Source organism: Poecilia formosa, unplaced genomic scaffold, assembly GCF_000485575.1.
Source record: "Poecilia formosa unplaced genomic scaffold, Poecilia_formosa-5.1.2 Scaffold435, whole genome shotgun sequence".
Lineage (NCBI taxonomy): Eukaryota > Metazoa > Chordata > Actinopteri > Cyprinodontiformes > Poeciliidae > Poecilia > Poecilia formosa.
In genome coordinates this window covers 39,895-66,597 of record NW_006800374.1, presented here as the reverse complement: position 1 = coordinate 66,597, position 26,703 = coordinate 39,895, and the positions used below count along the sequence as shown (strand labels likewise).

At 38.9% G+C, this 26,703-nt stretch overlaps 1 protein-coding gene across 3 annotated transcripts in view; it reads right to left on the bottom strand.

Annotated features, from left to right (window-relative positions):
• Positions 1 to 25,157, bottom strand: part of LOC103155553 (collagen alpha-1(I) chain) — a 61,103-nt gene extending 35,946 nt beyond the window's left edge. The window contains exons 1-5 of one of the 3 annotated variants that reach the window (XM_016663641.1): positions 24,726 to 25,157; positions 24,021 to 24,179; positions 21,844 to 22,036; positions 19,640 to 19,774; positions 1,508 to 2,149 (exon numbers count right to left, since the gene is read on the bottom strand). In XM_016663641.1, coding sequence (XP_016519127.1) covers positions 1,508 to 2,149; positions 19,640 to 19,774; positions 21,844 to 22,036; positions 24,021 to 24,179; positions 24,726 to 24,748 — 1,152 coding nt within the window. In that variant the 5' untranslated portion in view covers positions 24,749 to 25,157. Of the gene's footprint in view, positions 1 to 1,507; positions 2,150 to 12,021; positions 12,124 to 19,639; positions 19,775 to 21,843; positions 22,037 to 24,020; positions 24,180 to 24,725 lie in introns of those variants that run through there. The other 2 variants (XM_016663642.1, XM_016663643.1) reach the window with 2 other exon arrangements.
• Positions 25,158 to 26,703: the final 1,546 nt, after the last annotated feature.

Below are 26,703 nucleotides of genomic sequence, written 5' to 3'. Positions count from 1 at the left end.
AATGAGCCGAGCAACACTTCTCTTTGCGGTGGCTTTCCTGTAATTGTTACAAGGTGAACCATTATGCTAACTTGAATAAGTTAGGATAGGTTTATGGGCGTTACAGAACATGTTCATTACTATTTCTGCACAAAGTCATTCTTACATGATGAGATTTTAGCTGTCGTAGGGCATCTTGTCACTTTAAATCTAAATAAGCTGCTGCTGGTCACGCCTCCCAACTCAACGTTTACACTCCCAAGTGAAAACGGCTGCAAACAGACGTACAATTACACAACGGTACATCTTTGAAAAGCAGAAGTGGAGCCTCGTGCACCAAAAACAAGAATGCAGCAAGCGGTTTCTGGATGGTAAGTCAACAACAAAACACTTGTCTGTTCCAGCAGCCATTGTACAGCACATACAGTGGTCAAACCAGCTGACACTCAGATGTGTTGCTAGGTAACAGAGACGTGTGACTTAACAATTGGGAGATTATCAACATAGCTTGTTTTCCCGACACCAAAAAACATTAACTGCCAAAAAACAGCTCTGTGATTTTTTTAAGCACTTGGGCTTCTTTTAGAAGCAGTAGAGACCCAAAAGGAAGTATAAAAATTAGTAAAATATTAATTTTGCAAAGTTTGTCCCCTTTAAGGTAATTATGGCATTCACAAATTTATTTTTTTTTTTTAAATATCACAACAGATTTGCTCCATGTTGCACCATGTGGGCTTCTATATGCACTTATGTACTGTTATGCAAACTTTTGAAAAGCAGAAATAGAGCCAACAAGAATGCACCAAGTGGTTTCTGGATGGTAAGTCAACAATAAAACATGTTACTGTTTTCCAGCAGCCTTTGTACAGTGAATGCAGCAGTAAAACCAGCTGACCAAATATGCTGGAACTCTGCTGGGGTTGCTAGGTAATGGGCAGAACTCTGCTGGGGTTGCTAGGTAACGGGCAAAACTCTGCTGGGGTTGCTAGGTAACGGGCAAAACTCTGCTGGGGTTGCTAGGTAACGGGCAAAANAACGGGCAAAACTCTGCTGGGGTTGCTAGGTAACGGGCAAAACTCTGCTGGGGTTGCTAGGTAACGGGCAAAACTCTGCTGGGGTTGCTAGGTAATGGATGGAACTCTGCTGGGGTTGCTAGGTAACGGGCGGAACTCTGCTGGGGTTGCTAGGTAACGGGCGGAACTCTGCTGGGGTTGCTAGGTAACGGGCGGAACTCTGCTGGGGTTGCTAGGTAACGGGTGGAATCTGCTAGGGTTGCTAGGTAACGGGCAGAACTCTGCTGGGGTTGCTACGTGAAGGGTCAGTTCCTGCTGATTTTTGACATTACATTCTGAAGGTTTTTGAAGTTTTCCAGACACCAGAAAACATGTACTTATTGCCAGAAAAATGCTCGAGCTTCTTTTAGAAGCAGTAGAAACTCAAATGGAAGCACAAAATTGTGCAAAATGTAAACTTTGCTTTATTAGCTCCCTTTAAAAGTGAGTCACAAAGAGCATAAAGACAGACTTACATCTGGTCCGGGGGCTCCTATCCTGCCGGGTCGTCCCCTCCGGAGCCGGTACGTTTTCCCATCAGATCCCAGGACCAGATCTCCTTCTCTGGATACAATGGTCACAATCCGAGGGCTTCCTCTCTCTGGTTCTGTTTCTTTCCCTTCATGCCTGTTTTGATCCACCGGTGATTTGGTGGTCTGGACAGTGATTGGGGCCTGACTGGTAGCAGGTGAAACTGTGCTGATCTCCTCTGGAAATTCCTCTATTAGTTCATTTGAAACTCTAGGAGTCTTGGGAAGCAGAGGAATTCCCAGTGAGGGCTTCTTTGGGGAACCTCCAACATCCAAGTCGATTATATTATCCGAGGGTTTCAGAGGAAACTCCACTGAAGTCCTAGAGTCTGTCTTTTTCTCTGTTGTAATGTTCTCCTCCACTTTTTTAGACGATGGGTCCGGTTTGCCCTTCTGGTTTCCCTTCAGTCCATTTCTAGAAGGTTTCCACTGAGGGTTCACGACTCCACCGCTTTGAAAGATGGGATCCAACAGATCAGTGTCCTCTTCAACCACGAAAACGTCTCCACGTCCCACTGAACCCTTTCGGTTCGGCCTGGACGGCATCGTCCCATCGCCACGAGACAACTCTTGGCGCTGAGATTCATTCTGTAGAGAAACAAAAGAATGAGGTGCTGTTTTACAGAGACTGAGAGTTATTTGGTTTAGTCTACAATCCATCATTAACTCCATGTTTGGATCTTCGCAGATGTGATTTATTATCTGGAACATACAACAAACACGTCCTACAAACAGAAAGACCTAAAATACACGAGGAACAACATGCACCCAATTATTGTTACCATCATTGCGTCCAGCTGCCTTACTGTTTCTTTGAGATTAAAGCAAACATTACTGCATATTTCTGGTCTGATCTGTTCAAAGTCTCACTGGGATTTGAACTTGGATCGACACAAAAGCAACACAAGTCATTTCATTTCTAATAAAGAAACATCCGGCCATCCATCCAGTGTCATCTACACTCGCTTGTCCCAGACAGGTCACCAACCCAAACCACAATCTGCTGTAATGAGAAACTGTATTTCTTACTGAAGTCTTATGACATAAGACTTTATAACATAAACTTACGGTTTATGTTATGTTTTCAAGGTTATTTTCACACCTGGTAGTCCGGTGTGGTTCTCTTTCACACTGAGTCAAACGAGCCAAACCCTTTGGTAAACCTGTTCCCATCCTCACCTGTAGGGGCGCTGCACCAACAACCACTGAGGGAAACAACACAAAAACCTCAGAAGAAGACACAGGAGTGCAACTTCCTTCATCATGAAATGGAGTAGCATCAGATTTCAGCGGTTGTAGGATTTCTCTGGTCCACTATGCATTTGACCGGCACCAGAGTTCACTTCAACGGAACAGAGTCCGAGGTTTGTAGATGGAGTTTTGGAGTTTTTTGGTCAGATTCACATGGATTTTCTAGGCAAACAAACTGGAGTTTGATTAAACTGGACTGGACTGGACTGGTGGGACTGTCCAACAAGTCCACATTAAGCTTATGGACTTGGTTCTTCTGTGTTGCCTTTGAGGCTCAGCTGGTTTCTGCAGCTTCCAGACTTGTGGATGAAGAAAAAGCTAGTTCTTACAGAATGTTTTTTTTTTAATATTTAGCATTTCTTCTGCTTTCCAGAGCTCACCCTACAGGATTCTTCAGCCAATCCTGACTTGGTGCTTTCCACAGCACTGGGATCTGACCTCTTGCTGCCACCAACTGCATCCCGTAAAAACAAACAGTTGACAGCAACGGCTGCAACCTGAATGCAGTTCTTTTCCAAGTCTATGCGGTCACAAACAGACCACAAAGAGAAAGGGCCTGTTTTCTTAAGATGTACTCAAATCATTTTCAACCTCATTTATAGTTGAGCTGCTTCATTGCTTTTGAGCTGTGGGTGAATGAGATGCTAACATACTGTAATTTCTCAGTGTGAACGAGTTCGGTCTGCGGTCCAATGACTCAAAACCACTTTCTGGTTTTTCAAAACAAACAGCAGATTCTGCTGTGTCCAAAACAAACACGTCACCACACCCCATGTATGTTCGTTTGGTGTTGTAAACCCGACGCCCGCATCAGAACTGTGAAACGTTTGGCCACGAGAAAACGCAGCTCAGTTAAAGATACAAGGAAACCAAAGACGACTCAAACTACTGGAGAAAAAACTACGTTTTTGTTGTATTTTTTTGCAAATATTTATGTTCAAAAGCATCAAAAACCAAAACAAATGAGAGATACCTCAAGGTTACAAGCTAATATGGAAAAAAAAAAAATATAATATAAATGTTATTTTCACACATCTCAACTTATGGAGGCTGTTTTTTTATGTTCTGCTTAAATCTGATTGGTTGCTGTAAAGCAAAGAGAAACATTGTTGCCATAGTTACCACAGTTACCGTTTTTTCTTCTTAATGACAGAATCTGGGTACAGATACGGAAATCAAAATTAATCAGTTTATGTTAAGTTTAAAACGAGTAGAAAAATAAGACCAGAATAATTAGCATAACAATGTGATGAAAAGAAAACAGTAAAAAGAAATCTGAATAAAATGAATGAAGTCGATGAAATGAGGATAAAAATGAGACAAAATGTCTAAAACCTTCCATGAAAACAACTGAGGACAGGAAAACAGACAAAAATATTTATATTTATATATCTAACAACAATTACAAAAAAAATACCACAGTAAAAGCGAAGACTGGATTAAAAAAAAACATGACAACATCCGGAGAAAGTTGGGACAAAAGAAAGGATGAAAAAAAAAAACATCAGCAAAATCAGGGGATAACCCCAAATTCAAAATATTGATGAAAATCAAGTTTTAATAAAACAAACCAAAAAGTAATCCTAGTAAAAAAAATTTAACTGAATGAAATTGTAAGAAAAATCTGATGAAAATTAATTTAAGAAATGGGAGAAAAACAATAAAAGCAGGTCAGAAATGTGATTAAAATCAGGATGAAGTCAGTATAAAATCAGGGTAAAATTGGGACATAATCTAAATGAAACTCAGAATAAAAATGAAAAACAGTATCAGAATGAAAACCGATCATATGTCGGCCTTTTGTATTACATTTATGCCCCCTAGTGTCCGTTCCAGACACGTTTCTAATAAATCAGATTATCCAATACCCTCACTGGATGTGGATATAATTACATCCCAATTAAATCCCTGCTTCAGGATGTTGAGCTTATTTTACGCAACACGACTGAAACATTTATGACCTAATTAACACAACCAGAGAAACTTTCAGGTAATTTCACCTGGATTTGAACACTGCTGAGTAATTTTATTACAAAATGACCAAATAATCACAGATCAGCTCATTTACAGGCTTTTTCTCTCATCGGATATTAAATATTAGACATAATGAAAGGCAAAGCGAGTCCTGACTTCACCTGGCCTGTCACATCAGCAGCGGCCTGCAGATCGGCACAAGACCAGACGAAGGGGCCCGAAAGAAAACAGAGGTTGTTTTTCTTCTTCTACTCTTCCTGTCGTCTCAGGCCGATAAGCCGACACTGGATCTGTTCTGGTGAGCACTGACCCTTCACTGGATCCCCTCCAGGCTGGGAGAAAAGCCTGATCAGTCTGAGGCAGGTCCTGAAAGGACGAAGCATTGCAGAAATCCACAGCTAGCTCGCTAACAGGCTGCGCTACATGTCAACGAGTCCGTCTGAAAGTGGCTCACAGCACCGTTAGGGTGGCGCTCTGAGGGAATATGATCTTCATTTTAAAGCTCTGCGATTTAACAGCTTATTAACAGCAAACCTGATTTAAATATTCAGACTTACTGTAAACCACTTCCACATCCCCCCATGTCCGATGGGACACAACATACCTAAAACCAAGAGAGCTGGAAACACGGCGCGTCTCATTCACATGACTTTGTTTTAATAATCAATTAAAAATGGGTGGTTCAACACAAAGCAGCTGAATGTGTTTCACAAATGTCATCAAACTGCCAACAATAAAATAAACGCGTTCTCCCAGTTGGTGCTGGAAAATCTGGTAAGTCCGCCAAAAATAAGACAAATCAACTGTATAAAAAGCCACTTAAACTAACAATTTAATGTTGTACGAGTTAAAAAAAGGCATAACAATGGGCAATGAAGTTTAAATGGAGCCTCGATTCTTTTGTCTCAAGTTGAGACAAAAGTGTTTGAAGGACAAACCAAAGTCAAATTCTCCGCATATTTGAGTCATTTGCTCAAAATTCGGGATGACAGACAGCAACGTCTGCAAATGTTAAAACACAAGATTCCCTGTCTGAGCTGCAGTCTGGAGCTTTAATATCCTGCTAGTTATGTGAGACAGACTGTTGATGAGACGTTAGGTCCAAGTCTGAGTTCAACGAAAACCCTTATCCTGTGAAGGAAGAGTCCAATCCAAGCTTTGAGTCTGTTTGGGTGAGTCAATAAAACTCAGTCAACCTTCGGTGCCAGCTATGAACATGGTGTTCATCATGGTCAGTCATTGCGTAGCAGAGATCGGACAACCCATTCCTCCCAGTTACACCCCACCTTCGTTCACCATGATTGGTCCACAGGACATGCATGTCCACCCAGACATCACGTCTTTCACTCCAGTAAAATGCTGGTTATTCGCTTTTAAATTGACAATTTCAGCAGAAAAACTAAAACTCTTGTTACCTCGAAACTCATTTTCTTCTGTTCTGAGTGGTTTGATGTCTACATTCTGGGCCTGAAATGGGAACACGTCCTCAGAATATTTTCAGTTTCATTTCTCCATGTTGGAGATTTAATGTATGTTCCCAGGCAGCGTTTACATCAGCGACTGTCCGTGAGGCTCAGCTCCAGCAGACTTCGTCTCCCAACAACTCTTCTACTGCTGAAGGAGCTGGAGAGCCAAAAGGGGAACAAACGGTTATCTTTGATGCAAACTTTTTTAATATAAAGAAAAGTAAATCCTCTTTGCTCCGACTGAGCCTCTTTGGTTGGTCAGCAGTTAGTGGTGACACATTTGTTCATACAGCAAACTGTGAATAACGAAGCATGAGAGCAGAAACTGCATTTAGCTTGGTCTGGTTTTCAGATAGTGATAGAAAATAAAGTCTGTTCTGGTGCTGGAAATGTGACAAGGCCAATAAAAAAACAAATAAAAGGCAAATAAAATGGATGGTTTAGAGAAAGGTGCTAAATGTGCTACCAGATCTCCGTCGCCAAGAAACACAAAGAGACGCTTTTATTCTGAAACACTGCGTGTCTCGCAAAACTGTTGAATTGATCCTTTTCTAACTCTGCAGCCAGATGTCAACGTGTTTATTGGGTTTTATTGTAGGACAGACAAACATAAAGTGAGGAAAGTTAAACGTACAAAGGCTGGAGTCAGCCTTCAATGCTCTGCAGAAACGTGCTGCTGCAATTACAGCAACACATATTTGAGGAAATCTGCCAGCTTTCCACATCCACACTGAATGCACTGCCCAGTTTCTGTGTGTGAAATAACTGTTATTTGGTACTGGGAGCATTTTTAAAGTCATAGTTTAATCCATGGATTCTCAGTTGCATTCAGGTCTGGACTTTGACTGGGCCATTCTAAGCTTTGATCCTTTATGTGGTTAGCTACATCCACGTTCCCATTAACCCAGATTAATCTTTCCGTCTTGTGCAGATGAAACGCTTCTTGGTTTTTATGATGTTTGTTCGCTCATGTTCCCAAACAAACAAGAACAGCTGGATTTATACTGGCAACCAAACACCAAAAGCTAACCGCGCTAACCCAAAAGCACGACCCATAAACTGTTAGCTAGCTCCGCTAAAGCTAACGGCTACACCAACAGGGTATTCAGTGAAAGTTAATACTAAACACCTCGTCAACGGCTGCCTTTCTGTTACAAATGTGTGAAAAACTTTGATATTATGTTGAAAAAACACAATTTTGCAATTGGACTGTTTCCATTAAATAAGAAATAAAAATAAAATAAAATTATTCACATGATAAGTCATTAAAAAACATGCAGCATCATCATCCTTTTAACTTATGGGAAGCTCAGAGCGCTAAACTTTCTGAAAGTTAGCTAACATGTTACAGGAAGACTTAGCTCCTTTAATAGCGTCCACCAATGCTGGTATTAAATCACACACAGGTCAATTAAACTTCCAAATAGGGGTCTGTTGGATTTTATTGAGGTGCATCAGAGTAAAGGGGGCTGAGTACAAATGTAAAACTGTAAAACATTTGAAAATAATCTGTATTTTTTCTTCCACTTTACATTTACTCTCCTAAAACCAATGATGCCACAGGTCATTTAAACCTGCTGATAAGAAACTGGGCACTGCATTGTTGTTCCAAACACTCAGACACTGCAGCTGGTAGTAATGCAAATATAGAACTAAGTACACCTCCATCCATCAACTGGATTACCTAATATTATCATGCATCAACACCTCTAAGCTGTCTCCACATTCATCTTTTTGGAGCAACTACTGGACCGACATGCAGGGACGCGACTCTCATCCATCACGGTGTCTGGGTTCGGTATCGTCACGGTTACAGTAGAAACGCTTAGCAACGCTGCGGGCGCCGTCTGTTCCTGTCAGAGGAAATCTGTATAAAACACGTCGCCTTAATGAGCCGTTTACAACCGCTGCCTGTTATTTCCGATATAAAACAAAGATCGTTTACTTCTTAATGGAGTTTTTAGGAAAACTGAGGACGGATGATGACAGGGAACCCCGAGCCCTGAGTGAAGGTTACTGTGGCTGAGGAACGAACCGCCGCAGGATATGAGAAACACAAACAGGCTGAGTGAACGGCTGCAGGCCAAACTGAGTCAGCCACACACACACACACACACACACACACATTTATAGACAACACTTGCTTCTACAAATGGATGATCGAATGGCAAAGGTCGGTAAATCTTGCTGACTCAGGTATGCAGACAGTCAGACGGGGTCTTTCCAGCTGCAGGAGATAAATTTAGATGGAAAAGGTTTAAAGATGAGAAGTTTGATGTTTCAAAGCATCAGAAAAATGGATCCTATGGATCATCGTTTTGTTTATGAGACAGGTTCGCTTCTGGCCTTTTAGGGTCTTGATCAACAGGTCTTTGGGGTTCCTGAAAGTCTAGAACATTTTATTAGGACCTTATCAGCTTAAATTTAACTCAGCAGTGGATCAGTTTTAAAGTTACTTTATTTATGCTGCTGTGGCCGTTTAGTCTGCTTTAATCTGACTCCAGCTCATTTCCAGTGTGAATGGTCAACCAAATAAGTGAACTCTGGTTTGGTTTGCTTACGTATGTGAACTCCAAGTGGACTGGAGATCGCTCCAAAAGCAGGAAGTGGACTACAGCACAAGGCATTCTGGGTAAATACAACCAAAATAAACATGCTAGTTTAGCTAGAGAAATGCTTTGTGACAAAAAAGAAATTTTAACTGCTAAAATATTAAACTATTCAATTTTTGCTACATTTTTCAAAGAAGGAAGTTGCACTTGTGTTTCCTTCAGTGGTTCTTGGTGCAGCGCCCCCACAGGCGAGGAGGGGAACAGCTTTTTCAAAAATGTTGGTTCATTTGACAATTCAGTGTAAAAGAGAACCGTAGCAGCTGAACATTTAAGAAATGTTACAATTTTGGTCCCAAATCAAACCAAATATGGTGGGAAAACAACCTTAGACTATAGAAAATAAAGCACGTGTCTTTAAATAATAACACACAATGCATTACCTCTGCAATCAGATTGTTTGTCTTTTCTTACATTCTTATGTATTAAAATTCCTTTAAATTTTGATATTTTACAGTTTTACAGGAAGATGTTTTTGTACATTGTAAATCTACAAAAAGAGAAAAGTTGACAACTTTGATCAAATCTGCATAAAAGAACATAAAACTAAACACTAAGGTTTAGACTTTAATTGCTAAAAGTCACATTTGAGAGGTCAAAAATTCAGAAATTTCATGTATTGTAGTGGATCAAGAGGCGTGAGGTTAAATGAAGATAAACTGAGAAAAATATAATGATGCATAAATTAAATTCATAACAAGCAGCTTAGATCCATAAAATTCAGAAAACCAGCAGAAAATTAAGAGAACCTTCAAGGGAAACAGGATCATTTCACTCGTCTCTGGAACCAAAATATAAACAAACGTTGCAGCTGAAGCTTGAAATAACAATAAATACAAGGAAATAAAACAGTTTTAGCTTCTAAACTCTAATCACACTTTAGGTATCCGAGGTGATGAGATAAGAAAGCTCTGCTGGGGAAATCAACATTACCAGCATTCATGTTTGGACTCGTGGGTGTATTGAAGCATTTCCGTGCGTGTGTGTGTGTGTGTGTGTGTGTGTGTCAATCTGGCTAGCGTGCGACTTGTGGTTCAGTGGCTTTCAATGGGCTCAGCAGGTTAACTCTGGCATTAAGAGCGTCGCTGTTGGGGGCGTAGCTCCCTGTTGGACCACCCATGTTAAACACGGCGCCGTTAGCCGGGATTAAAGCTTCCACAGAATCCACGGCGGTGGTCCAAAACGATCACAAAGCCTGCCAGGAAACACATTGACACTGTCTTATGGGCTTAAAACAAGTGGTTACTCTGTCTTTAAGTCATCATCGCCACTAAAACCTTTAATGTTTCAGGCACTTAAGAGATGAACTTGATAACATTTGAATGTACAGCTAATCCTAGAGAAAGACAAAATAAATTCACATGGCAACCGAACAGTCCCGAGAGCTAAACACACAGAAGAAGAAGAAACCGGGAGAGGAAAGTTGCATCGGTAAAATAAAACTTGTTTCCACACAAATGTAGAGGAAAGACTTTGTAGCGAAACAAAGTTGGTGGAATCAACTGACTCTCTCGCTCTTTGGTTGCCTAGCAACAACCTGCTGGGTAAGAAGCAGTTTCAAGATGCCCCCAGGTTTGGTTACCTAGCAACCATCTGCTGAGTAACTGATGCAGCAGCAGTTTCAAGTTTCCCCCCTTCGCCTAATAACTGTTTAAAAACAAAAAACATCGTGAAGAGAAAACCAGCCAACAGGAGAGGTCATAACAGTTTGGTTAAAATAAAAAAACAAATCAATCGTTATCAATACCGACTGATATGAAACACTTATATCGTAATATGTTTTACAGTCACATTGTCCAGCACTAGATGCACCAATTTGGGTCATTATGGCCCATATCCAAAAAAACAAAACACTCCTTTTTTCTCAGAATTCCAACTTTTTATATTAGAATTTTGACTATAATCTCAAAATTTTACTTTTTATTCTCAGAATTTACTTTTTTACTTAGAATTCTGACATTTTTTTCTCAAAATTTTGGATTTTGTCTCAGAATTAATCTTTTTTCTCAGAATTCTGATATTTACACTCAGAAGTTTGACTTTTGTCTTAGAATTCAAAGAAAAAATGATGGAATTCTCAAATTTTTTTTACAAAGAATTTTGGATTTTGTCTCAGAATTGACCTTTTGTCTCAGAATTTTGAAGTTTGTCTTAGAATTCAAAGAAAAAATGATGGAATTCTAACATTTATACTCTGAATTTTGACCTTTTTTTTTTCTTAGAATTCGAGAGATAAAAAGTTAGATTCATGTTTTTCCTGTGGTCTCAATCTTCTTCCATAATTAGTAGAATGAACGTCCATGCAAAAAAAAGGAGAAAATATCCAAATTCAGCATCCAGATCTGCTGTATGTATGTCTGCCTTTGATCAATTAGAGAAAAATCAACTAAAAACTCAAGTTTGGCATCCAATCACTGCAGCTGTATGTTGGGCAATCATTACGTCATGGAAAAAACAACTGAAAGCCGCAGACAGAAATGATGAACATATGGTAATTTCTGACCAGAGCTGTTGATAGTTTTACTGTGGAAACAATAAACGCTTGTTTCATACTCAGTTTTTAAAGACAAATCTAAATGTTTTTAGTGTGTTGTGTTTTTTTGGACTCTGTGAATGAAGAATGTCACCTTTCATAGTTAAAAAAGGCAAATCTACCATAGATTTCTAAAAATATCTCAATCACATGTTTTTTTTACTCCAAAAGAGCCAAACTACGTCAGAGCCACAAAATAAATATCTATAAACACATTTTAAAATGCAATTATTTCATTTCCAAAGGAACATCTGTCATTTTAAAGCTGCTTTTGAAGTATTGCAAACACATGCAGCGCTCTAAAGTAAATCAGTGAACTCTGTCTGATTAAGATCTGAGACCCAAAACACTTTAAAAAAAAATGTTAAAAGTTGAACAAAGCAGGATTTTAAAGTGGAGAAAAACAAAACCAGATGTTCACTGGAATTAGAAATATAATTTATCATACGAGTGAATCAGCCATCCTTTATGCAAAGCATGTTTCCATTCAAATTCATTCAGTGTTCAAAGGAACAACAGAAACAATTCAGTGCGATAGCTGCAACTGTTGACTCAGTGGCGACAGTTTTGCATCCCTGCCTGACAGAGAGACTAAAAAAGCTCAAAGTGAAGCTGAGAGGAGAGTACCTTTCTGCTGCGCCGCCGCTGACCTTTAACCTGCACGCTCTTTAAATCCAGCAGCAGGCATCCCAGCAGCAGGTACCATCCGACATGGTGGAGCATGACTGCAGGAGACGGCGCAGGTCCGCCTGCTGCTCAGCTTTGTACCACCAGCCTGCAGAGGAGGCTGATCCTGCAGACACACCCACACCTACAGGCACCTGACGACACGGCTTAACCAGCCCTCACAGCGGCGCACAAAACACCAGATACCTGGATAAAAATGGTTTGATCTAATCTCTGTTTTGTTGTTTATGTACAAGCTAGCATTAGCTTAGCATTGCAGCTAGCTAGAAAGTAAAAAAAAAGAAAAGTAATTTGATAAAATTACAGCTAAAGGGACTGTAAATGATCCAGCCATTAAGTTTTGTCATGTAGCTATCAGTTAGTATAAAACAGGTGAGAAACCAAATTGTCATTTGGAACTGCAAAAGCTGAATTAGCATGACTAGCAATGCAGCGCAGCTAGCAGCTAAAGAGCATTTGAAAATTAGCGGCTAACATTCACACCAGCACTTAATAAAACTGGAATTCCTGTGATTGCTAAAGATCCAAACTTTGAGTTTTACCATGTGGCTATCAGTTATAGTTAGCGCTGCATAAGCTGGCTTAACATGGTTAGCATTTCAGCACAGCTAGCTAACATGTGAAAATGAGCAGCTAAAATTCACACAAGCACTTTATAGAAATGTGAATAGCTGGAATGTACTATCTTTGTCAAGCAGCTACATATAAGGCAAGCAGAAATAAAACTCCTACAACACATTTTATAAACAATTTCAGGCTAGCATTAGCTCAACAGCACAGCTAGCTAGAAAGTTTAAAAAGTGATGATTTCAAACTCAGTTTTTGTTTATAAAATAAAACTGGGGTTTATGGGATTGCTAATGATCCAGTCATTGAGTTTCACTATGCAACTATCCGTTATGTTAGCACTGAAAAAGCTGGTTTAGCATGGTTAGCATTCCAGCACAGCTAGCTGCTAGACACCGTTTGAAAATTAGCAGCTAGAATTCGCACAAGCATCTAATAAAAATGTGAAAAGCTAGAAGAGAAAACTTTTGCCAACCGGTTGGATGTAAGGCAAGAAGAAATCTGTCAATAAACAACATTTATTGTTGTTCAACAATAAATGAATCCAATTTTTAAAAATGGCATCTTCTGTTGAGTGTTCATCGATGTATAAATAATCACAAAACTTTGGATTCTTTTAATTCTACACCTAAAAATGAACCAAAATATCAAAAAACTAAAACTACAACTATACCTAATAAAAACTAAACAATATTTAACGAATAAAAGCGAGCAAACACACTATAAAAACTATTTCAAACTAACTGAATTGGGCAAAAAGTCCCAACAAAATGAAACTAAACTATAGTGAAAAACCCCAAAATTTTAAAAACCTTTTATGGGATTCAATCAATACCAAATTGATGAATTGAGAATCACAACACTTTGACTTTTTTAAATTCTGCACCTAAAACTTCAACAAAGCATGAAAAAAACTAAGACTACTAAAAAAACTAATACAAACTATTTAATAAAAACTAGGAAACACACTGTAAAAATGAATTAAAGCTAACTGACTTAGACAAACAGTTCTGTGTGAGGGAATCCCCACCACATCCAAACATGAATGGATTCTCTTTTTTTTTTTGGCTCTGGAAGATGAAAAGAAAGATGTCAGAAGTGGGTAAACCCACAGAGCTGGGACTGAATGAACGAACCGCAGCTGAGGGAACATTGAGGAGGAACTGATCTGATTTATGCGGAGGACCGGCGGGGCGCCACGCCTTCAGAGGAAACCTCGCCTCGTGTTTATCGGCGAGAGAAGAGAAGCCGTCGAGCGTAAACAGCAACAGAAATTAACGGCACCAGAGGGAGTTCAGCTCTGGATGAAAAGCACCTCTGTGGACTTTAACATCTCACAGCAGATGTGCAAACAAAAAGAAGAAAGAAGGAAAGAGTCATTTGTTGGTTTTAAATAACTTCGCATCAATGAGACGTTGAGTCAGGATTTCTGTCCTTGAGGAAATAAGCTTAGGACTCTGGTGAGTGGTTTCATCACCTGACATTCAGCCAGGCCTGATTTATCATCGCTGCACAGAAACCCCCCTCCTCTTTAAATTACAGATTGGAGGAAAATTATTACTTTGAGCGATCTGAAACTTCTCACGCCGAGAAGACACTCCAGTGACAAAGACAAGAAAACAAGCGGAGGAAGATATCTGCTTTTCCTGTTTCCATCCTCTCCAAATCCCAGAGCTCCTCCCTCTGCCTTTCATCCGAGCCTTTCTGCTTTTAACAACACATTTCCCACTGTACTGTTTGACTGTAGGGCCTCATTTCTCCTCTTTAATTATTTCATATTGGAGGGAATCCTAAACCTCATCAGGCGGATGAAAAATTACAGCTGAATTCCTTTTAAAGCGCATGAAAGAAACGCCTATATGCATAACTGCCTTTATTAAAGAAATAAAAAACATGCATTTTCTTTTTTTTAGCAAAACATGAAGCCCTTTTATTAAGCGACATCTTTGTGAATGGGTAGCTGGGAATAATGTGTGGTGACTCTTTAAAGCAGAAACACCCAAAACCCCAATGTGGAGCAACTGTTTACAGTTATGCTGTCAACCCGTCGCATGTTATCGTTTACATCCAGAAATTTCACGCATGCGCTCAACGCTGGAGGCCAAAATGACGATTCTTTTACATGCTATCTGTAGCCGCGCTGCAGCGGAACAACAACTCCGTCAACTAAATGAAACCTGGAGTTGAAGGTATTGTTAATTCAGTGCAGTGCGCCACAGCAAAAAGAAGAACTCAGGAAAAACGTTAAAGGAAAACTCAAAACCACTTTTTTTTCTTGCTCTCTAAGCTAAGTTGGCTAACATAACTAAGGGTTTCCTACATGTGGACTCGTTGCCATAGCAGCCAACAACAACGCCACTTTAAGTTTGAGGATTCAACACCAAAAAGAAAACACTCAAATATTTCCCATACAAAGAACAGAACATTCAGTCTGTTACAGTTTTATGTTTTCAGGCTTGATATTTAATTAATAATTGATCGCTGTGGTAGATTAGCTACTGCTGCTATTAGCACATTATGTTGATAACACCTAAAACCAATGCTAGTCATTGTTAGCGAACAGCTTTTGATTCTTGTGTAAGAAAATGGAGGCGGGAACATGCGCATGTGACGTCACGCTGCAACAGGTCTATATGTTTATAACCCAAACTGTGATGCCAAACATTACAGCAGGAGGTAAAAAAAAGAGTCTTTGGGGAAAGTTTCCAGATGTCAAAAGGAGCCAAATCTATGTCTCCAAACAGTTATACAGAAGCATAAACATGGGAATGTCTGGAGCTTAAAGGTTTGAAAACAGATAAGCAGGTCTTGAAATAAAAGGTGAGACTCAACATGAGAACAAAAGCAGAAAAGCTAAAGAAGATTCTGGTTCTAACTGGTAGGAGAACATCATTATCCACAGTAAAACTTTCTGTAATGTGGGCTGAAACCCCGTTCAGGAGGAAGAAGCCATCAATCAAAACGCAACAGGAAACCATTCCACAAAGGTGGTGTGTTAGCATAAATATTTCTTATATTTATAAAGATAAAGTGATTTAAATTTGATAACTCATATACAAACTTTAACTCAAAGGTGACCAGGCGTGTTTTAACAAGCAACCAGGTCAAGGATGATGCTTCCTTGACCTGGTCAGGATAGATAAATGGTCTATACAAAACATGTTTGTTACATTTATTGTACAAAATTGTTCTTGGAAAATGAGATTTTAGTTGTTTTAGGGCGTCTTGTCACTCTAAATCCAAATAATCTGCTGCTGGGGACGCTCCCAACCCAACATTTACACTCGCACATGAAAATGGATTCAAACAGATGCACAGTTATACAACAGCGCATTTTTGAAAAGCAGAACTGGCACCTCCTGCGCAACCAACAAGAATGCAACAAGTGGTTTCTGGATGGTAAATCAACAACAAAATGCTTGTCTTTTCCAGCAGCCGTTGTACAGCAGTAAAACCAGCTGACCAGATATGCTGGAACTTCACTTGGGTTGCTAGGCAACGGGACTTGGCTAGACTGAGGTTGCTAGGTAACGGCATGGTGTGACTCAACAATCAGAAGGTTTTGGAATCTGCTCGTTTTCCAGACACTAAAAAACGGCCGGATGTTTTTTAATAAGAGCTTCGGCTTTTTTTTTTTTTACAAGCAGTAGAAGCAAAAATGAAAAGATAAAAATGTGAATTTCACATTCAAAAGTACTTTATTGATCCCAACGAGAAATTAAATGTTGTAGCTCATTAATTCAGATTCTTCAAAGTGTCAATGTAGATAGTAATAGCAGTTAGGAGAAAAGATCTCCTGTAGCAGTCTGTATGACAGCGAATCTGAAAAAGCCTCTGACTGAAGATACTCAGTCTGATGAAGTGGATGGTCAGGGTTGTCTGTAATCTTCCTGATTTTATGAGAAATCCTTCTTTGCATAATCACTGTGGAACGTCTGGAGATGATTTTGGATTTTCTTGGATTTTACTTTTTTTTTTTTAAATGGTTTTCCAAAAAAACGCTATTTCCCTCTGAAAAGACAGGAATTAAAGTTTTAAAAAGAGACGAAATCTCAATGAAAGTACCGAGCTGCTGCCTCATGCTGCCACCCTGAGCGGTGCGATTCTAGAATTGCATAATCTGTCCACTTAAAACTGTCTTAGATTAGGAAAAATGGTTATTTTTCATGCAAGGTCTTAATGACAAACCCTCAACACTTAATGATAGATGTTTTTAGCTCTTCCTCTCTAATTTGGCCTCCTCTTGACACTTAAAGCCCGGCGCTGCCAACAGGAGCCTCCCTGGAGACACGAAGCATCAACATTTGGTTGTGAAGGAACAAGGCAGAGGGAAGCGGATGCCCACAGGCCTCCAAACCGACACATTTAAAGCTTTACGGATCAAATGTGTTTATACAATGGAGCGCTCTGACAAATTGGTGAAGTTTGAGGAAAACAAGCTTTTATTTTGTCTGACAAAGACATTTTATGCAACTAGGAGTCGGTTTGGGATGATCACTTTGGGAACCCCGGATATGGACGCAGACGCCAACGCCGCCATGTTGCAAAGAGAAACCGATCCAGCAGCTTTTATTAAGCATAAAGATGTAGATTCAAACCAGCTTTGCTTATCTTTTGTTTCTAAGTATTGGTCTATTCGTCAAACATCTGGTGAGTCTGGAAACATGATTCCCTCTGAAGGTGAAGTCATTTTATCGGCTATATTTAGTTTGGGTTAAGAGATTTGGCTACAAAACCATGTGTGATTTATGAAAAGCTTGTTCTCCACAGATCTGATCAAATTCTCCATCCTCAGCATCAACACAGGCTGAGAGAGAGAGAGAGAGAGAGAGAGAGAAAGGGGAAGAAAGAGAGAGAGAGAAAGAGGGAGAGAGAGACACCAACATCTTTAACAACTTATTAAATATTATTATAAATTCATTTAAAATTCCTCAACAGTTTTTATCCTCAACTTAATCCTCATTAGTTTTGGGTTTTGAGGATTTATTATGATTAAATATTATTACTGTATTTTTTTAATCATTTTTCACTATTTTTATTAATTTTTTAAATCTTATCTAATTATTTTTTCAACTATTTTATGATTTTTGTCTTTATTGTTTTATTTTGTTATTATTTTTCCTATTAGATGTATTAATTTTTATTTTTATTTCATTTTCAATATTTTTTTATAATTTATCATTATTTTTCCTTCTAATTTTTCTTTTTCTTTACTTTTAGTGTCTTTTTGTTATTTCATTTTTTCTTTATTATTTTAAGTATTTTCTTATTTTACTTCCATAATTTGTTCAACTATTATTTTTTCTTTACAATTATTTTTTATTTTATCATTAATTTTTATTAAATTTTCTTTACTATTTCTATTTTTATTATTATTAATATTATAATAATTTAACTTAAATAATTATTTTTACTATTACTATTGCTGTTATTACTGATATTATTATTAAAACTACAGTAATATGTATAAACAAACAATAATTGTAACATTGTTGAATGTATTGTGCATTTTGCTGCATTATTGTGAAGAAAAAGCTCAACTAAAAAGCAAAACTCTGGATTTATATATCTGATAGTTTTCAAAGTGTTTGGAGCTGAACGGTCATGTTGCATTTGATCCAACTTTTACGTCACTAATTTGAGACATGTGCCATAACTCTGCTGCACATAAACCCACATTAATCCAGACTGTGTGTTGGTGCAGAGCTGAAGATGCCAGTCGGCCCACAGCTGCTTCTAATCTCCACCATGTCAGCACACGATGAAACCAGACGACCAAACTGCTTTCAACCGGGAGTTTTCAGGTCAGCTTTTACAAATTCACTTATTATCCAAAATTCAAATTTTTCAAGTTTTTTTTTTTTTGGGGGGGGTGGGGGGAGTTATGTTCCCATTTGGGTCTCGACTGCTTCTAAAAACAGACCAAATGTTTAAAAAGAAATAATAAAAAAACCACTTGTTTACTGGCAGTAAGTTGATGTTCGTTGGTGTTTGAAAATATGCAGTTTTTTTGTTGGGTCACATTCTGCAGCATCACCTAGCAACCCCAGCAGAGTTCCACCCGTCACCTAGCAACCCCAGCAGAGTGCCACCTGTCACCTAGCAACCCCAGCAGAGTGCCACCTGTCACCTAGCAACTCCAGCGGAACTCCAGCGCGTTTTACCGCTGTAAAACGGCTGCTACAAAAGTTAAGTGTTTTGTCGTTGACTTACCATCAAATAAAACCAAGTGGACCGGTTCTGGGTCCTCCTTAGAGTCCAGTTTCAGCAGAACAAGGTCATCAAGGTCATTTGAGGTCACCAACAAACAGAGGTTGGTAGAGTAGCCAAAAATTGTACTCAAGTAATAATGGGACTACTTCAACTTATTTTTACTAAGTAGCTGTCCACAAAACTACTCAAGTAAGAACTTAAGTATTGGGTAACTGATGATAAAATTTGAATGTTACGACTTTATTCTCATAATATTATGACTTTATTCTTGTCCGAGTTTGTTCTTGTAATTTTATTTTCTTACTTTTTCTTAGTATGGCCCTAATTCTCCGTCATAACAGTGAAGTGAATCTACTCGTAAAAGTACTTTTTTCCTCAAAAAGTTACTGGTGTAATTATAACTAGTTACTATCCACCTGATATTCTGTGTGGAAAAAGCAGTGACAATTGCTAAATATAAAACCACAGAAGCAGCGTTGAAAGCCCGGCGGCTGAGCGACCACACACTGAATCCACCAGACTGGATCTAAACCACAGGAGTCGGAACAGTTTTCTGATTAAATCCGCAGAAAATCCTTTCAAACGTTTATATTAGAGACTCCAACAGATTCTCCTGTTCCAGGAGTCTAAGTGTCTGCCTGAGGGAGACATCTGGCTTCACCTGAAACATCCCGATTACAAGCCAGAGCCGCTTCAGAGCGCATTAAGAATTATTACAAGTTATGAAACAAGATTTCTTTTTTCATCTATTGTTTTTTTGGGGTTTTTTTACTGTTACCTCCAGGGCGATGTTGGTGCGCGGGGAGCGGGGAGGTTTGGGAGCGGAGCGGCTGCAGCGGGGCGGGTAGTGGCTGCAGTGCTGCTGGGCGCCGTCAGGGTCATCCAACAAGAAGGACAGCTGGCGCAGCTCCCCCTGCAGGAGGGAGGCGGAAAGACATAGCAAACATCATCAGACAGAGGGAAGAAAAACTAAAACTACCAAGAATTTTTATCTAGTTTCTACTGCAAATAATTTAGTTTACTTGAAATAAGACAAAATATATTTTTGCCATGTCATAAAGGAAATAATAACCAGAAATAAATTCTCATTATCTAAGAATCTGATTTGTCAAACAAAAAATTTAATGTGGTCAACATATTTTGTGTAGGCCATGCTTGGGTTGCTAGGTGATGGGCGAAACTCCACTGGGGTTGCTAGGTAACAAGCAGATTATTTCACTTATAACAAAAACATTCTTCCCATCTTGTAAGTGAAGTAATCTACCAGTGGAACTGGATATTTGCAGTAAAAATTAGACTAAAAACAGTTGGTAAGGTTTTGTGTTTTTGCAGTGTCTACGGAAGAGGATTAGGACCAATTTTAATCTCAGAATTGACTAATCCTAGATTTCTGACTTATTTCTCAGAATTTTATATTTCCCTACACCCCCACAATTTAGAATTTATTCTCAAAATTTAGATTTGACTTTTGGTCAAAGTTTACACTTTTGTTTGGTCAGAATCTACTCTTTTTCCCCTCAAAATTTAGACTTTTTTTTTTAGAATTTGAACTTTTGGTCAGAATTTAGACTTTTTTCAAAATTTTGACTTTTCCTCACAATTTGGATTTTTTCTCAGAATTGAGATTTTTTATTTCAGAGGGTTAAACTCAGACTTCTGACAAAAAGTCATATATTTTTCAGTGGTTCTAATCCTTTCCTGTAGTAATCTCTAAAATCCATCAGAATAAGTTGATCCTGTCTTGTCAGATATCAACATGTGTTCTGCATAAGAGCAGCAAAGCCTAAAGATGCTCAAAGGAAAGTGTCAGCATTTCTCAGGGTGGAATCACTTCGCTTAATAAAAACATGTCACTTCAGGGTTGTTGGGACAAGCAGAATCCATTTTATTTGATGCTCTGAACAGATCCAGATGCAGTTATGACAGTCGCTGCGGCCGCTCCAACCCTCAGGCTGCAGCTCATGTTGTAGAAACTGGATATGCATAAGGCAAAGCTGCTTAACATCCTTTATGAACTTAAAAACAACCATTCTGTTAGGAAAACAATGAGAACAAGATGAGGTTATACTGCAAGGTGCATGAAGAAATATCTGTAAACCTTAATGGCAAAAATCCCCCTAAACGTCAATGTTCGTTTGCTGGTTTCAGGGAAGTCATGGAAACAAACCGTTGGTCTGCAGGAATCAGGATGTTCAACAGGGCGGGTCAGAAAAACATGGCTGAAATAACGTTCAACACGCTTTCTTCTCTAAACAGAGAAAGATCTGAGTGTCGGCCTCCTCAGACTTCAAGATAAACCAGACTTCACACATTCTGACTCAAATACTTCAGGTTCTGTTAGAAGAAAACTAACATTTAAGACTTTTTTTCAAATCAAGTCAGATACTTAGCATGTTTGAAACATGTTTTTAAATGCTGAGTGTTAGAGGAACATGTCAGGGGTGCGTCTGTTTTTAACACCACAGGGAAGAGAAAGAAAAATGTCATGCAAGTTCACACTTAAGAACGAGGTCAAAGTTCAGCTCAGGCTGAACCTGAACTCATTCATGTTTGTAGTTCACCACCAACATATTCTGAACAAAGTTCAACACGAATCTGTTTACATTTGTTCAGGATTTATTCAATGAAGTTTTAATTAAATCATCCACAGATCATTTATTGTGTCACTAAGTCTTTTCTGAGTAAAAAAGTAAACATTTTGAGTAAAAAAACAAAAATTCTCTGCAAAAAACAGAATTTTAAGAAAAAAAGTCAGACTTCTGCAACAAAAGTTAAAATTCTAAGACAAAAAAGTCAGAAATTTTTTCTTCTCCAGTGGCCCTAATCGTCTTCCATACCCAACAGTCACCAGAACCTTACCTAAGAGGGAAACAAACTAAAACTCTTTTCTGGACAAAGAAGCTGAAGTTTTGCCTTATTTATGTTGTCATATTTCATATTTCATTGAGTTAATATTCACTCCCACCTCAGAAAGCTGCTTACTTCAAATGGAGTTTCAAAACTCTCCAGGATGCCTCCGACCATGAGGAGTCCATCAGAACCGATGTCCAGGCCGTGGTTGACCCAGTCCACGCTCTCCAGCAGCGAGCAATCCACAAACAGCTGCAGCTGATTCCTGGAGACACTGAAGGCAACGCGATGCCAGTCTCCATCACACAGCCCACTGATGGGGAACCTGCAACAGAACCATTTCAGGATGATGCAGCTTCTGTTAAAGTCGAAAACAAAACGTTTGTTTTTCCCCTTCAGTTCATGTTAACGTCAGATTTCCACTGAATGTGTGGAAATTATGTTTCTTGTCTCTCAAGTCTTGTTATATTTAGTACTTTTTGCAGAATCAGTCAGTAAAAAAAAGCATCCAAATAAACTTTCCAACTGTTTAACAACACTTAAAAAATACACTAAAGTCCTGCTGCTCTTTTAAGAAGAAATATGAAAACAAACCAAAACTTCATACAACCATATGAAGAAGCAAACTAATAATCTGCTTAGGACCTCCACACCAGCAGGGGGCGAGCAGGAGCTAAAGTAAAGACAAATGTTTGGTTTATAGATGTAAACTTAAGAAAACAGCTTAAGCAAAAAGAGAAAAATCATTTTGTTTGGTCATTTTCCTCCTCTTATTTATCAGTATTAACTTAAAACCGGGCTCTCCGGTTTCCTCCCACAGTCCAAAAACATGACTGTCAGGTTAATTGGCCTCTCCAAATTGTCCCTAGGTGTGAGTGTGAGTGTACTTGGTTGTGTGTCTCTGTGTTGCCCTGCGACAGACTGGCGACCTGTCCAGGGTGTACCCTGCCTCTCGCCCGGAACGTCAGCTGGAGATAGGCACCAGCACCCCTCCCGACCCCACTGAGGGACAAGGGTGAAAGAAAATGGATGGATGGATGGATGGACTTAAAAAACAACAAAGACGTTTTCAAACATGTTAAAAAAACATTTTATTAAATTAATTTTGGTTGTACAGTAAAATAGTGCGTCATATTTCTAATTTTGTTTACCATATTTTTATTTTTCAGATGTTCTGACAGGGTTAAAATGAAGCAAATATAAAATGAGATTTATTCAGTTTGAAGGTTCCCCAATTACATTCTGCTCAGGGCCCCATTTAAAGTGGGACCGGCCCTGTTTACTGGGACTCTGTGAAAACTAATAATAAATACTCACTACTTTCTCTCTGACAATAATCAAACTTACTGAACATGCCAGTACAGAATGTCTTCATGATTTTCACACCTTTTTCTTTCTGCTGCCTGTTTATGATCTTTCCATGTTTGTGTTTCCTGAACATGAAGGAACAAGTCCAGACGCTTCAACAAATCATTTCACTGAATGGAGTCGCCTTCAAACAAAAGCACAGGGTGCAAACAGACTCCCTGCTGCAGGCCCCTCACCACCTGGGTGCACATTTGCATACAGTGAGGAGGAATGCAGGACTCAGCATGAAAAACTATTTTCTACTATGTGAGCTGAATGTTGGAAGGTTTTTTTCATGACTTAACCAAATACTTACAAATAAAACTGTAGTTACTTCTGCTGAGGACACAAACTAGATATTAAGTTGTTTGATATTACAAATATTTTATTACATAAACAATTATAAGATAGTTAAATACAATGGTATATGAGGAGGAATAAATTTCAGCCAAAAATCTCAGAAATTTTCTAGAAAAACTTTGTAAATGTCTGACTTCAAAAGACAAAAATTTGCTAGAAAAAAACCCCTCAAATCTTGAGAGTAATCTAAAAGGTTATTGTAGAATTTTTTTTAGCAATTTCTGAGCCTCAAAAGTAAAAATTTTTTTCAAAATTCTGCAGAAATTTTTGTTTGGAATTCCGAGAAAAAAAGTCAAAGTTCTGAGAAAAAAGTTTTGATTTTTAGGGGAAAAAGTTTGATTTTTAGGGGAAGGTGAATTCTTTTGAGTAAAATGTGTTTTGTGGGAAATAAAATGAGTTTTGAGAGACATGTGTCAATTTTCTGTGAGTTTTGATTTTGAGATAAAAGTTTGGACTTTTGGCATTAAGTTCAAATTTTTAAGTTCGGTTTTTTTTTCCCAGTGGTCCTAATCTTGTACAAACAGTATTAAAACCATCCTGCCTCTGAAGTTTAAAATCTGCTCTGAAAGGTAGCCTGTTAAAGCCTCATCATGAATCCTCACTCGTAGTGGCGCTGTTGAGTCCCGATGAAAATGATGGCGTAGGCGCTGATCCGGACCTGCAGCGTGATGTGGCTGTCCGGGCTGAGCACGGTGAACACGCTCTGCTCGTCCCTCTGCAGACTGCGGAGCTGCACCAGCAAACTGAACTCATCTGAAAACCTGGAGGCAGGAAACACAGGCAGCATGAAAGAGAACAAAAACTAAAAAACACAACAAACGCAACATAAACGTCATTTAATGGACAGGTTTTCAAATAGTTTTAATTCAAAGTATGACGTTCATTTTTACTTAGCATTCTATTGGCTATTGTTTGCAAAGCAGCCAATCAAGAAGAACCATTAGCTTTTTTTTGGCGCTGATTGGCTGCAAGAGCGCAAATAAGGAAGTTCGTCAATATTAGCTTCTGCGGCAGCGCTAATATAGTTTCCACTGAGCGTATTAATGTGTATTAAGGTATATTTGTTCAAACTATTAAAATATGTAGCTATAACGTTTTTAGATGCATATTTGCGGATTTCAGCTCTTTGCAAGCGGTTAATAACCTCAGAACATCCAGTGTACGGAGTTGACATTAGCATTGCTGTAACTGCAGCAAAACGTCGTTCTAAAAATCCTAATAAAACACATTTACTGAAATGTGACAAACCTTAAAGAGATTCAAACACATTTGCGAGGCTTTGTGTGAATATTTAAAAACAAACAAACCTGTCGCTGAAAATCTGCTGCATGGGGAGCGTTAAGGTGGAGTACTGTCCTACTCTGATTACCGGACAGCTGGCGCCCTCTACAGTCAGGGAGGAGTTACTGCGCTCTGACGCCTGGAGAGAAATCTCCTGGAGGATATTCAGCTCTTCTGTGGGAGACAGAGGAAGACTGATCAAAACATCAACAATGCAATATTTAAAAATTACATCACCTGATCAAAATGTGTCCCAAAAATTGTACTAAAGTAAGAGTAGTGATACTTTGAAATATTTTGACTCAAGTAAAACGTAGCCATCCACAAAATTACTCAAGTAAGAGTGAAAACGTCTTTGGTAAAAAGTCTAGTCAAATACTGAGTAACAGCTCAAATAATCAATCATTTAATATTTAAAACTTACATCAACAGACAGGCCAAAATATAAAGTTAAGTGGAAATTTGAGGATTTTAAGGACTTATAGTTACTTATAATACATATAAGTAACAAAAATAACAAAATCAAGCAAAAGATAATTTTTCCAAATCAGTTTCTTTCAGTATAAAACTTCAGAAACTTTAACAAATACTGTAGGTGTGTGTCTGTGTCTGGTGAATTTTTGGTTAAAACATGTTTGTTTTTCATTCAGTGGGTAGAAAATCCAGAAATTTTACTCAAGAGTAAAGATACTTCATAATAAAATTACTCCAAGTACAGCCTAGTAAAATACTCTTTTTTTTGTCATTTCTTCAAAAAAGTTACTCAGGTAAATGTAAGTAGTTACTCCCAGCTCATTGGGTTTTTCATGGGGGTTCTGCTACCCGCTGTGGGAGCCACTGCAATTGAAAACATCTGCTAACCAAAACCCGCAGCCCGCTGTGAACACACGGCTCACTTAAAGGCCGACGACAATGAGCGTTTTAAAAGGATTTCTGTTAGCCACAGCATCGCGCGTCGTTCTACCTCGGCCCCCGCTGGCTGGTTTCCTGCCAGCAGTTAGAAGTTATACGAGAGACTTTTATTTTTACCCCCAGAGAGCAGCTAGAGTGCCATTCATCATATGTAGCCTACAGGTGTTTTCCTTGAACAGCTCCTTTCTTTATTATACCTGGAGAAAGTGAGTCACTGGTGCTGATGCTACAGCAACCTGACAACTGACAGGGACCCGTCTGAACAGAGATGCCGGTGGGATTATGTAACAGCTGGATCCAGGATTAATTAGGGTGATGTGTTTGAAGGAAAAACACCGACTTGGCCCGCCGTTGTCAGAGGGATCTTAAAGAATGCACTTATTAAAGAAACGCCCTCAGGGACGCCGCGGTACCAACATGTTTCAGGCGGCTGGAGCGCCGCCAAGAACCGCAGAGGCTCAGGCCCAACTCCTGTCAGCCATGCTCTAAAATAAATGAGACCGTGTCTGTCAGCCCCTCTACAAGCTCGTTATCTCTTCCTGAAGATAAAGCCAGGAAAATCTCCGGTCTGCTGAGTGCCACACTGCAAAAACACAAACTTTTACCAACCATTTCACTCTAGTTTCTACTGCAAATATCTTAGTTCACTTTATATAAAACAAAATGAGCTTACAAGGAGCTGTTCAGCAAGAGAAAGGCAATATCGGTCAATAAATCCTTAATATTGATAACAAAAAAGAACTAGCTCCACTGGCAGATACTTTCACTTACAAGACATGTTTCCCATAAGTTGAACTAGAAGTTTTTTAATCAATATTATATTCATATTTTGTACATTTTTATACTTCCATTTCTGTTTCTACTTCTTCTAAAAACAGGCCAAGCTCTTAAAAACCCACTCAGATGTGTTTTTGGCAGCAATTTAATGTTTTTTTGGGGTATCTGGAAAATGACCAGTTACATAAATCTGCAGAATGTAACGTTACAAATCAGTAGGCACTGCGCCATTACCTAGCAACCACAGCGGAATTCTGCCCGTCACCTAGCAACCACAGCGGAATTCTGCCCGTCACCTAGCAACCAACGCTGAGT